Consider the following 12,500-nt stretch of genomic DNA (forward strand, 5'->3'; position numbering starts at 1 on the left):
ACTCCTTGCGGCTAATCCTCGTCTTAACTTCTCGACCTCGCGGTGTCAGGCTTATTGTGGTGTTGGTTTGTCAGTCTGTCTGCCTGTCCGTCCATCCGGCTGGTCCCGCCACCCTTGAGAGAGAGAGAGAGAGAGAGAGAGAGAGAAGCACCGATCACTCCATATATATATTTTGTAAAATTGAACGAATAGTCTCTCTCTCTCTCTCTCTCTCTCTCTCTCTCTCTCTCTCGCGGCGTAAACACCTATAGGGCATCTCTGTTTGAGCGGAACGGCTTCCAAACGACTTCATATCAGATTATTGTTATTCCTCATAAGGACGACCGCGAGGACCAGGGCTTACCACTCTTAAGGAAGGCTGACTGCCACAATCCTCTTTTCCCTCCCTCGATATCAATCTAAATGGCCTCTTTTCTTCCCGCCAGGTCGAGCAAGATGACCCTTTTTTTCCCTTCTTTCCTTTCCTTCCTCCGTTTTCTTCGCGTGGGGTCGCTTCTCTGACTCGCTGGTTCGCTGGTTCGTTGGACAGCGCAGAGGTTTCGCCTGATTACTGAATTCGAGTCTTAAGACGATTCGTGGATCTTCTTGGAGGATTTCACGCTAATTTAATGTCTCTCTTCTTATCCTCATCCTTCTCCTTTTCCTCCTTTTTTTTCCTGATCTTCATTCTTCTCCTTATCATTGTCCATGTCTTCCTTTTATATTTTCATGTATTTCATCATCTCCTTTACCATTACTACTACTACTACTACTACTACTACTTCTTCTTCTTCTTCTTCTTCTTCTTCCATAACCACGATACCCGTTTCTAGTCCTCCTCTGCCACACGCATTTTTCACTTCAACATCTCTCTCTCTCTCTCTCTCTCTCTCTCTCACACACACACACACACACACACACACACACCATTATTATATCCTCATCCTTTTCCTTATTGAGTTATCCTCCCCCATCATTACCACTTCAATATTTCCATTTCTAACTCCACTGAACAGCACCACTACATTATCCCTCCTATCCTTAATCCTATCCACTCATAATGTCCCTATCAACCACCATCTCCGCTCCTAGCCTCCTACCCCCTCCCATCCGCCGTCTCTCTTATTGTTGCTATTATTTTACTCTATCAATGTTTTGGCTGCTTTTCAACGTTTTACAGCGGCGCCATATGACCGCAATGTCGTGGTTTTTCTTGTATGTCAATCAATCAATCTTTCTCCTCTTTGTATTTAGTTTTCTGTAGCCTCTTCCTCCTCCTCCTCAATTTCCTCCTCCTCTCTTCTTCTTCTTCTTCTTCTTCTTCTTCTTCTTCTTCTTCTTCTTCTTCTTCTTCTTCTTCTTCTTCTTCTCCTCCTCCTAACCGTTCCCCTGTTTCCTGCAATGCGTGGAGGTCCGCGTATATGCAAGACTTTTTTGTCTCTTTAAATTGCATGGGTGTTGTTTATGTTTCGCTTATTGTATATCTATTCACTTGTTATATCTGGGTTTATTTATTGATTTATTTTTCTATTTATTATCTATTTCGTCTGTTTTCTTCTTAGTCTCTCTCTCTCTCTCTCTCTCTCTCTCTCTCTCTCTCTCTCTCTCTCTCTCTCTCTCTCTCTCTCTCTCTCTACCAAATATCCTACAAGTATAACTAAGCAGGACCAGTGATACATTGAAATCATCGCAAATCAACACAAGGAGAAACAAAAGGAGCCACAGTGTTGAGCGCCATCTAATGGGAGAAGCAGCGTCCTCATCTATCTATGCTTCATATTCCTAAACGCTCTGTTCTCTCGTCATTATTTTTGTCAGAAGCCCACAAAGAGACTAATCGGGTTTTCACAGTTTTTTCCCTTCTTGTTGATGTTAGACTGCCGTTAAAATCATGAAAGCGCCTTTTGCGAACACTAATGTCCATCTATTTATTTTTACATATATATTTGTACCATGTGGGGTTTTCACGGGAATTTATGGGCTAAACGGGATACTTTTTGTCGTACCCAGAGTGAGGAAGCCCAACCTACACTGGGACCCTAGACAGAATTCGAACCAGTGCGCTTGGAGACCCTCGGACTCCAAAGCACGCATGGTTCCACTATACCACGGTGGCCCCCATCTTGATATTTTGTCATTTCTATTTGTTTTCCATCATGTTTATGGTTTAGCGAGGTTTATGCACTGTCACTGGTCAAAAAAATATCTGTGAGTATCCGTAGAATCATCTCTGTAAACGCTAAACACTGTCTATATGATCACAAAACGTTTAATTATTTCTTCCTTGCAGACCTTTTTTTCTTTATTCGGTGTAAGATTTTAGATCCTGCTTTTTTTTGTTTGGTGATGGACTCTCGTAAATATTTTTTGTAACTTGAAAATACAAAAATAACTTCTGTTTTTCCCTCCTTTCCTTCCGGTATCTCAATGCAAACAGTTTTTACAGTGATGAGAAGTTTAAGATAGAACGACCACACAAACAATGATGGTTCTGAATATTGACCCACGTCCGACTTGAGAGTGACTTCCTTTCTCCATCTTTTTAGATACCACAAGGAGCCTTTACTCTCCTACGCCTCTTACATAAACTTCATAGTGTAGGTTGTCACAGTTTTCCTAAGGGCCGATAAATGTGTGGCTGTATGTTCTTCCTGTATATGAACATTTATTGTCTGTTGTAACGAGGACGCAAAGATACACAACATTCAGCTGTTTCATTCTGAATCACGGGACCAAATCAATATCAGTAATGCATCATAAAGAAACTATCTAAACATTCTATTCTTTGCTTTCCTTCACACACACACACACACACACACACACACACACACACACACACACACACACACACACACACACACCAATCAATAATAAATCACAAGTCATAAGAAGAAAACTATCATACTAAAGACGGCGACGCCACGCATTGCCACAAACACTGAGAGAAACCTAACCATGATGAGCTTCACGCATCCTTAGCGCTGTCCGTGAGGCTTCCAGAGACATGTTGTGAAGGCGAAGTGGTCAGTCGTGAAATGTCAGTAAATCTTTATGTCGATTGAGTATGTATAGCGTCACAAGGTCTTGTCAGCGTATGGGGATCCTACACAACAGTGATCGTCATCGTTACCAGTTATAACTTTTTAGGACTTATACATAATCTATAAATCCGCCAGTTGAGAGATTAAGCATACAGCAGCTAATTTTGTTTGAGAGTTTGCTGATACTGTCGATGTACTAAATAGTTTAAAAGAGTGGATAAATAAAGTAAACCAGGTAATAAATTATAAAAAGTGGTAGAATAGCAATAAAATAAGAACATCCATCACGATAGCCCAGTACAGCCCATCCACAGACTTTATCTATCGTAAACTTATTGATTAACGGGAATACGTCTAAGAACACTCATCACCTAATATCTAATGGGAAACATGAAACATATATACGTAAGATGTTTCATGAATCTGGCGTGACTTTTCCGGAGTCCACCGCGGTACAGAAAAGTTATCGCCACTGAACATCGTCTTAAACACAACAGTGGGCGGGTGAACACTGGTAATGGTGACAGTGGTATTTGAAGTACAGCGGCGCAACAACTGACCCTTGCCGCAGTAAACAATTGTAGCACAAAGTCCCGTACTCTTCAACTTTTTGTTATCTTGACTGCTTTCAACACGTTGCAATGAAAGATATTGGGGTTTTCCTGGGTGTTTCAGTGAGTGTCGTGATAGTTCAAGAAGGTTGTAAAAAGCTGAAATAGGAAAGACACATGCGAGAACATAAATAGTTGTCTCTGCGGCCTTTGAAAATAATTGAAATAATAGATGAATGTAATAAAACGGGCGAAAGAAGATGCAGTCGGTCGTTTGCAGTTCAGAGATACACACACGCTCTCACACCAGATGTTTTGGGTCCCCTACATTAAGAGTGTAACTAGGATTCGATCTTATCCAACATGACAGAAGATCGAGGATTTAAAAAAATGAACCATCACCTGCTGGCTCATTACGTGTGTTCAGCTCCCGCATACGCGTCCAATGCGAGCTGCAAGATGGCGCTACTGGTACTACCGTGTGGAAACTCGCTACTGTATACGGCAGCCATTTGCAGCCAGTTACCTTTGCCTGTTTGCTAGGTAACCAATAAAACCTCCTCAGCTGTGATCGGGTTCCACTGTCTGCTTTGCATGTTGTTTGTTGTCTGAGAGAGTGACGAAAACTGCAACTTCGGTAAGGCAGCGTTGGGGAGTTCATGGTTTCGTGAACACAAAGACTGTGGTTTGCAAGGAAACAAGGGCATGAATGAAGTTTGTTTCGAAAGATAACATATTGTCATTAAGTTAAGCTGACGATGAATATTAATTACTAGATTGAAAGAGTAATTGGCGGGGGGGGGGGAGGGCGGATAATTTACGTGTGATAATTACAAAGGTATTACAAGGTGAGGACATGTACTGTACCAGGCAAGCTTCTTGGTCCATAATGCGGATACTGTCACTATAGCAAACAAAGTACGTGAGTGAGGACAAGGTTGACTAAGCAAGCCTCCTCCTTCGTGATACTGTGCTTTTGTGTCCGTGATCTTGACTTAGAAGCAATATTTCATGGTATATGTATACGTATGCCTTCTTGCTAACTTTAATAAGCTAGAAAGACACAACAATTATTTGGCACGTCTGGCCAAATAGTGATTGCGCATAAAAAAATCGAGTTTGAAAAATAAATACAATGTCTCGGTGTGTCTCTCTTGAAAAGCCGTTTACTGCTTGATGTGTTGATAGTTCTACAATTAGTTCGCCAAATCTTGCACCTAACCTTCCTCCAAAAAATGGAATTTGAATAATGATACATGATTAGTTTTAGCTCCGGAATAGCTGATGCTCCTCTCACGGGAAAGTCGTATAGTCCATGATGAATTAATAATTCTATAATATCACCATATCCTAAATACAATGGAGTTTGAATAATAATTACAAGAGCATAATTTTTTAGCTCGCGGAGTGTAAGTGGTTTTCTCATGAATAGTACTCGATAAATTAATAACTTTACATTAATAATTAAATTAAATACTCAAACTCTAAACAAATAAAATGTCGACCTTACCTTAACACTGAACATTAGCGACTCACCCGAACATCTAGCGGACCAATCAAATTCAGTAACCAAGGCTGACATCGTGTTTGCGGGGAAGTTTGCGAGAGAGAGAGAGAGAGAGAGAGAGAGAGAGAGAGAGAGAGAGAGAGAGAGAGAGAGAGACCGGCAAAAAAAAAAATAAATAAATAAAAAAGAACAGACAGGCAGACAAACAGAAACAAAGAAAGGGAAAGAAACAAACAGATAGATAGACAAAGGAAACAGAAACAGCGACAGAAAAATGAGACTGACTGACGAACTATCAACACCAAAACTTCCATCACCAAACAAATACACAAAGAAAGAACAATGACAAAACAGTAACACACAAAGAAACAAACAGAAGCAAACGAAAGACTGACAGAAAGTGACAGATAGACGGACGGACAGACAGACTTACCACACACGCGTCTCAAGCACGAACCCGAGACAAGAAAACACCAAAACATCCCTCACCAAAACACTTCAAATTTCACTTCTTTCACAAAGTTATAATTAATAAAATTGACAGACTAACTCTTTTCCCTGCGACAAGCGACAATTTTTTACACTAGAAGCAAATTAGGAAACCTTTATAAGCGTCTGAAACGAAGATATTTGCAGTGTCTAGTCAGTGCAACGTTATAAGGAGACTGTAGAACAAGAAAGAATGTCAGAGTGGTTAGTTATTAAAGAATGATGTGTCAAATAGGAGTGAAAGACGAAGCATCTCACCATCATTTTCTTCTCAGGAACAAGCCAGTACCCCGGCCTGTACTCCGCCTCCCTCTTCGGCGGCTCCGGGGCGGGCGGAAAGAGGAAGAGGCGTCACAGAACCATCTTCACCGAGGAACAATTGGAGGAGCTGGAGAGAACCTTCGCCAAAACCCACTATCCTGATGTGCTCCTAAGGGAACAGCTCGCCCTCAAAGTAGATCTCAAGGAGGAGAGAGTCGAGGTAAGGAACTAGTGGTGTTTGTGTATGTGTGACAATCCTGCTGGCTTCGCGGTAAGGTAATAAAATCATGACTAAAAGGTCAAGTTCGCGGCAACAGTTTTAGCCTGAGTAGTGCCCTCTTACCTTGCCGTATGTGTGTGGGGGACTGTGGATGGACGGGTCAGTTGTAAAGCGGAGTTGGAGCCAGCTTGGTTCTGTCTATGTATCTATACTTGTCTCATTTGAGGGACATGCATACACTTCTTGTCTCTGTTACCTTTGCATCTTGTTGTAGTTGTGTGAGGATGTAGATGGATAAGTGAGAGTGTTCTATATATTTCAGTGATCCATCGCTAAAACTGAAAGATTTAAGGAAAACACCACGTAAACAAAGTCTCTCCAAAATTAGGTCATTAAAAATTTGCCTTGTGGTATGACTTAGGTATAACAAATTTAAGTGCGCTAACGGACACCCAACTCCCGGTCACACACACACACACACACACACACACACACACACACACACACACACACACACACACACACACACACACACACACACACACACACACACGCCACGTGCCGCCACCTTCACGGGGACTTCAACTAAACCACGACGAGGAAGACGACGTAAAACTCATAATCAAATAGACATAATTACGGGCAGTTTTTCTCAGCTTCCTACAGTGACGCGGCTGATCCTCTTAGACCCTCATCACTCCTAAGGGAGTCACCTGCAGAGGAATGTTTCTTCCCTTCTGCGTGTTTTCGTGATCTTACTCGGAGTTATATGCTCTTGTTGCTACGACTCGACTCTTGCTATAATCATCTTTCGTTAGTATTTAGAGCAATGTGAAATATCTTTGTATGACAGGAAAAGAGAATGTAAGTAATTTTCTATTATTCTAGAGCCTAGACTATACAGCTATCAAACTGACTTAGCTAAGAATACAAAGGTCTAAAAAAGCTGTACGCGATTATGGGACTATCTGGTCGTAAATCAGTGTGTCCATTTCAGTGTTTTGTCTTACTACCGTCGCACCTGCCATGCTTCGTTACCTACACCGGCCGCCACGTCGCTGCCGCCCCGCCACTACAGCAACTTGATAATTGCTACAGCACACATTTCTACACCAATTACTATACTTTCTACTTTCATTATATTATTTATCTCTATGTCTATAAAATTTGACGTTTTCATTGAAGTCCTTAATTTCGTATTCCGAAACATTTCTTTCGGTAACTTTATGTTAGTTTTAATGCAAGTTACGAGTGTTTTTGGAGTTCAGCGATAATTAACGTCTTTTCATCGTTGCGTTTATGAAGTTCAGGTTTTACATAATTCATATATTCCAGACCGTATTCTGAAACATTAATTTTCTTCGCTTCATCTAGACAACTTTCGGTAAACTTTAATGGAAATTACTGAGGCTTTTCAAAACTATCTGCACGATTCTAGCGATATTTTAACGTACATGTGACGCCATTAATAGAGAAAACACCCATGAAAACCCGTCGAATGGCTTGTGTGGCATTTCTAAATAATCCTAATGAAAGTTAGAGTATTTAAGCATAGGAACACTTAAGCCAACAATCTCTTCCTCCGCTCGTCGCACCGGGTTGAGCAATGTTCATAAAATCATTCTGTTTTTACCTCCCAGAGACACAGCGGGGTGTGGGGCGTTGCTACGGGATTACACCACTCATACTGTCATCATTCTTATCCATCAAATTTGTCTACCTCCTCACTCACCACTGTCATTCTCATTCCTATTCGAAAATAAAGTAGGTTAGTCTGTTAGTGACAATTAGTCGAGTGAATGATATTGATTAACATATTCTTACTGATCAAATATGTCCATCTCATCACTCGTTCCTGTCATCTTTATCCTAATTCGTCAGTTAATATCATTCATCTATTTGTCGAATTCATTCTTTACTGAATTGTAGATATCAAGACAGTAGTACTTTGGCTAAATTATTTATCTTAAAAAATAACAATAGCTTAATATATTACATCTATCTGCCTATTCGTCCATTAATTGTTTCTTTATTAATCAGTCACTTTATCAATTTAGTTAACATGTTAATTAGTTCGGTCAGAATCGAATTAGAACTGAAAGAAGTGGCATCTTAAGAATTTTCGCAATGTCGGCCTATCCACTAATCAGTCTTCTATAGCTACTCACTCAGTTTGGGCCTTGCAGTCATGCTTACGATCTGAACGGAGGTAAATCTTACACACGAGAGCTAAAAGCAAAAAATATCTATAGGTTTATATCAGTTAAATCAATCAGCCTATCGATTTGTGTCCTTTTTAATTTTCTGACTAGTGCTCCATAGATTTAGTACACCAGCTCTAGACAACCTTTATCGAATGAGATCGGAGAGGAGAGAAAAGAAAAATTCCCAATAACCAATGAATCGCTAAATCTTGAACACGCAAGAGAGAGAGAGAGAGAGAGAGAGAGAGAGAGAGAGAGAGAGAGAGAGAGAGAGAGATTTTCCACAGATCAATGCACCATGGAGCCTCGGGGATCTGGTGTACTGGTTATCGTTATCCTGATACGCTACACAAACACGATCCTTCCATCTTTCTCCCGGCACTCCATATGGAAACACAGGATACGAGTGAGTGAAAAGAGCTACTTGGGTGCGTCGCCTTGCACTGAGATCCGGAGAAGAGAGTGAGGGAAAGGACGAAAGGTAAAAAGGGAGGTTGAATTATGACATTTTGGGGATTTGGTTACGACTGCAGAGGTGAAATCGCGTGTGTTTTTTTTTTCTTTAACTCGTTGTTGTTATTGTTGTTGTTGTTGTTGACTTATTGCTCTTGGTTTTTGTTCTTGTTCTGGTTTATTCTCTTAATCTTCCTATTCTTCCTCTTCGTCTCCCTCCTCCTCCTCCTTCCTCTTCTCCTCTTTCTCGCCTCCTTCTCATCATATCCTCTTGTCTCCCTTGCAGTGACGTTTTTATGGATAAATTGCACTTACTCGCCTACAAACATTGACTGCAGTGCGTTCTCTTGCATTGCGAAGTGTAGGCGGCGCTGAAAGTAAAATGAGCGAGAGAGAGAGAGAGAGAGAGAGAGAGAGAGAGAGAGACCCCAACGCTATTTTCGCGCACGCCACACATCACCGAAGAAGAGGGATAGAACAAGCATCATCCAAAGATTATCCTTTCATCCTCTCTTTGTTCTCTCTCTCTTCTCTCTCTCTCTCTCTCTCTCTCTCTCTCTCTCTCTCTCTCTCTCTCTCTCTCTCTGTTAGCACCCTCTTTTAACTTTTTCCACATTTTATTTTATTATCTCTCTCTCTCTCTCTCTCTCTCTCTCTCTCTCTCTCTCTCTCTCTCTCTCTCTCTCTCTCTGTTCCCACTTCTCTTATTTATATTTTTATCTTGTTTTTTGTCTCATCTCTTCCTCCTCCTCCCATTTCGCTGATCATCACACCTTTAGTCGTTTTTAATGTATCTTTTTTTTTTACCTTTCTTTCTTTCTTTTTTACCCTCTCTCTTTCTCTCCCTCACTCATTTGTTCCCTTACTCAGTCTCTTTCTTTCTCTCTTTCATCTTTGTTCTAATTTTCTTTTTCCTTCCTTACTTTTGTGACGTTACCTTCCTTTGTTGTTGCTAATTCCTTCTGCTCCTTCTTCTCCTCGATCCTCCTCTTCTCCTTCACTGATTAATTCACTTATTCCTGCACTCTTTTCACCCTCGCTTTCATTCCTAAGTCATCTCATTCTCCTTCCCTGCACCCTCTTCCTCTTTTTTTTTTTTCTCTCTCTCTCCTTCCTTTATCTTCATCTTCTTCTGTATCTTCCTTAGTCTTATCCAAAATTCCACTTCTTTTAGCTACTTCTCCTTCTACGTATATACATTTCATCTTCTGAACTTTCCTTATCCTTGTTGCCAGTATCATTCTATTTTCCTTTTCCTTCTCTCTTTCTTTTGAACCTCCTTCATCCTTAATTCTCAGTATTCTCCTCTTCTTTTTTTTCTATCTCTTTCTCCTCTTATCCAGCCACTCCAATCCCACATGAAGTGACTGAGATCCGCCTAACTCCTCTCCCAGCCTCCCTTTTCAATCCATACCAGTTGTAAGACCCTCCCTTATACAACCTTCCCTCCCTCCGTCCCTCCCTCCATTGCCTCCCCTCCCTGTATCCCTCTCACAATTCTTCCTCCCAGGCGTCACTTACCTCCTCCCTTCCCTTCCTCCCTTTCCCCTCCTCTCCTCGATCCGCTAAACCCCCATCGCGATCTTTCTCTCTAATACCTCTACCCACCCCCCTCTTTTTCTTTTCCCTTCCTCTTCCTCTTCCTGTGTCTCCCTCGCTGCGCTATCCTGGTGGCCTCAGCGCTGAACCCTTCCCGCATTGTAGTCTGGGCGCTTCTACCCCGGAAGAGAGGAAATGGCCACGACACTGATCCAACGTTGTATGTACATTGGCAGCTTAGATTATCCGAGGAGGCGGCGGCGGCAGGCGGCGGAGGGATGGGGTTCGGATACAAAAGACAGATAAAAAGATAGACAAGCGGACGTATATTTACCTACACACAGGCATAAGTAGATGGGTGTAATCGCAAAGAGGAAAAGCAGAACAGATAGCGGACAGCTGCGAAAGAGTATAAGAGACAGGATTTAAGACAGAAATACGTGTGGATAGAAAGAGACAAAGACACGCATAACTGATGCAGAAAAGAATGAATGATAATATGAGAGGCAGGAATTAAGACAGAGACACAGAAGACGTGCACGGAGACGGACATAAATATAAACATAACAGACAAATAAGAAAAGCTTGAGATATAATAAAAGAGACGAGAAGAAAGAGACGCAGTAGGAGACGCGGCAGAGTTTTGGAAGTGATGCAAGACTGAGGACAGATGGGAAGTGTCCAGTGGATGAAATATGAAGAAAATAAAAGAGGAACAAAGAAAGGCCGACAAAAAAACACAATTAAGGAAGAGAAAAGAAAAGAAAGATAAGGAGAAAAGAAAAGTTTAAAAGTAAGAAAATTGAAGAAAATCCCCAAACAACAACAACTACTACTACTACTACTACTACTACTACTACTACTACTAAATACAACTAAATACAACTAAAGGTGTCCAAGCATTTTTAAAGATCAATTTCGTTCACGCCTGACCTAAAAAAGCGTACCATATTTAAATGCATCTCGTTGCGGAGGTGTGATGGGAAGGATTGAGAGAGAGAGAGAGAGAGAGAGAGAGAGAGAGAGAGAGAGGGGAGAACTGATGAAGTGGTATTTGCATTATCCATCACCAACCACTCGAATTAACCTTCCAGGGAGATTCTCTCTCTCTCTCTCTCTCTCTCTCTCTCTCTCTCTCTCTCTCTCTCACACACACACACACACACACACACACACACACAGAGAGAGAGAGAGAGAGAGAGAGAGAGAGAGAGAGAGAGAGAGAAAGAGAGAGAGGGTATGGCTAGATGGGTGGGGTGGGGCGGGGCGGCATCGGGTGGGAACTGACAGGGAGGAGGGCGGGGCAGACTAAGGATAATCTCCTGGTGATGGAGGTTGACCACCAGGAGCGCCAACACCACCACCCTTATCGTCTCCACTTTCTGAACGCTTGGAATACTATGCTTCTAAAATTGTCGGGCGGAAAGCAAATATATAGTTAATTCATGTTAGTTTTTAGGGTAATACACCGTCACCGCCACCCCCGCTATCACTTGCATCCAGCCATCACCAGCTTCCACTTATGAACTCTTTCCCTACAGCTATGCTTCTGAAGTTATAGAATAGTTAATCGGCGCAAGAAGTGCTTGACCTTTTCAGTATTAAGAGGCATTTATCGCCTGAGTTTGGGTATGATTAGACGATTTTATTTGCATTAAGAAGGGTCTATGGAGGTCAGAAGATTAATGGCCACAGTCTTCACTATCTTACTCCACACATAAGTTTCTGAGGCTGCATAAAATCACCAATTAGTAGCCAGAATGAATATGAAAATGCGTTCTGGTAATGAAGGGATCACGCACACCCTTCGGCTAACATCATTATTTTTCAGTGGTTTAACTATTGTGGGTGTTGAAATTCATGTGAGTACTAATAGTGTTTACGGCAACATACGAGTATACCACACCCGCCACCGTCACCTCCTCCGTTACTCACATCCATCCTCTACCTCTTCTGCTTTCTCTTACTCCCTCAACCACTGTAATTTCTGAAACGGTCTATTGGAAGCTGACTTTATATCATTAATCCGTGTAAGTAGTATGTAGTTTTTGCGGGAATACGAGTATACCACCACACCACTTTCGCCTCAGTTACGCACATCCGTCTCCAGTTTTTCCACTTTTAACGCCTCAACTGGCGTAGCTTCTGAAATAATTCAGTGCAAATTAAGTCTTACTGAATGAACAGTGAAGGAAAAGCCGGAGTGATCGAGCAGTTCAAATTTTGTAGTGTCTGCAGTTGCATTTCTGTTCAGAG

At 41.6% G+C, this 12,500-nt stretch overlaps 1 protein-coding gene across 2 annotated transcripts in view; it reads left to right on the forward strand.

Annotated features, from left to right (window-relative positions):
• Positions 1 to 12,500, forward strand: part of LOC123498931 (homeobox protein aristaless-like 3) — a 21,161-nt gene that overhangs the window by 2,167 nt on the left and 6,494 nt on the right. For both annotated transcript variants that reach the window (XR_006672850.1, XM_045246499.1), the window contains exon 2: positions 5,843 to 6,048. Coding sequence is in view for 1 of the 2 variants with exons in the window: in XM_045246499.1 (XP_045102434.1) it covers positions 5,843 to 6,048 (206 nt within the window). In the remaining variant the exon portion in view is untranslated. The remainder of the gene's footprint in view (positions 1 to 5,842; positions 6,049 to 12,500) is intronic.

The sequence above is a fragment of the Portunus trituberculatus genome, chromosome 48 (assembly GCF_017591435.1).
Source record: "Portunus trituberculatus isolate SZX2019 chromosome 48, ASM1759143v1, whole genome shotgun sequence".
Lineage (NCBI taxonomy): Eukaryota > Metazoa > Arthropoda > Malacostraca > Decapoda > Portunidae > Portunus > Portunus trituberculatus.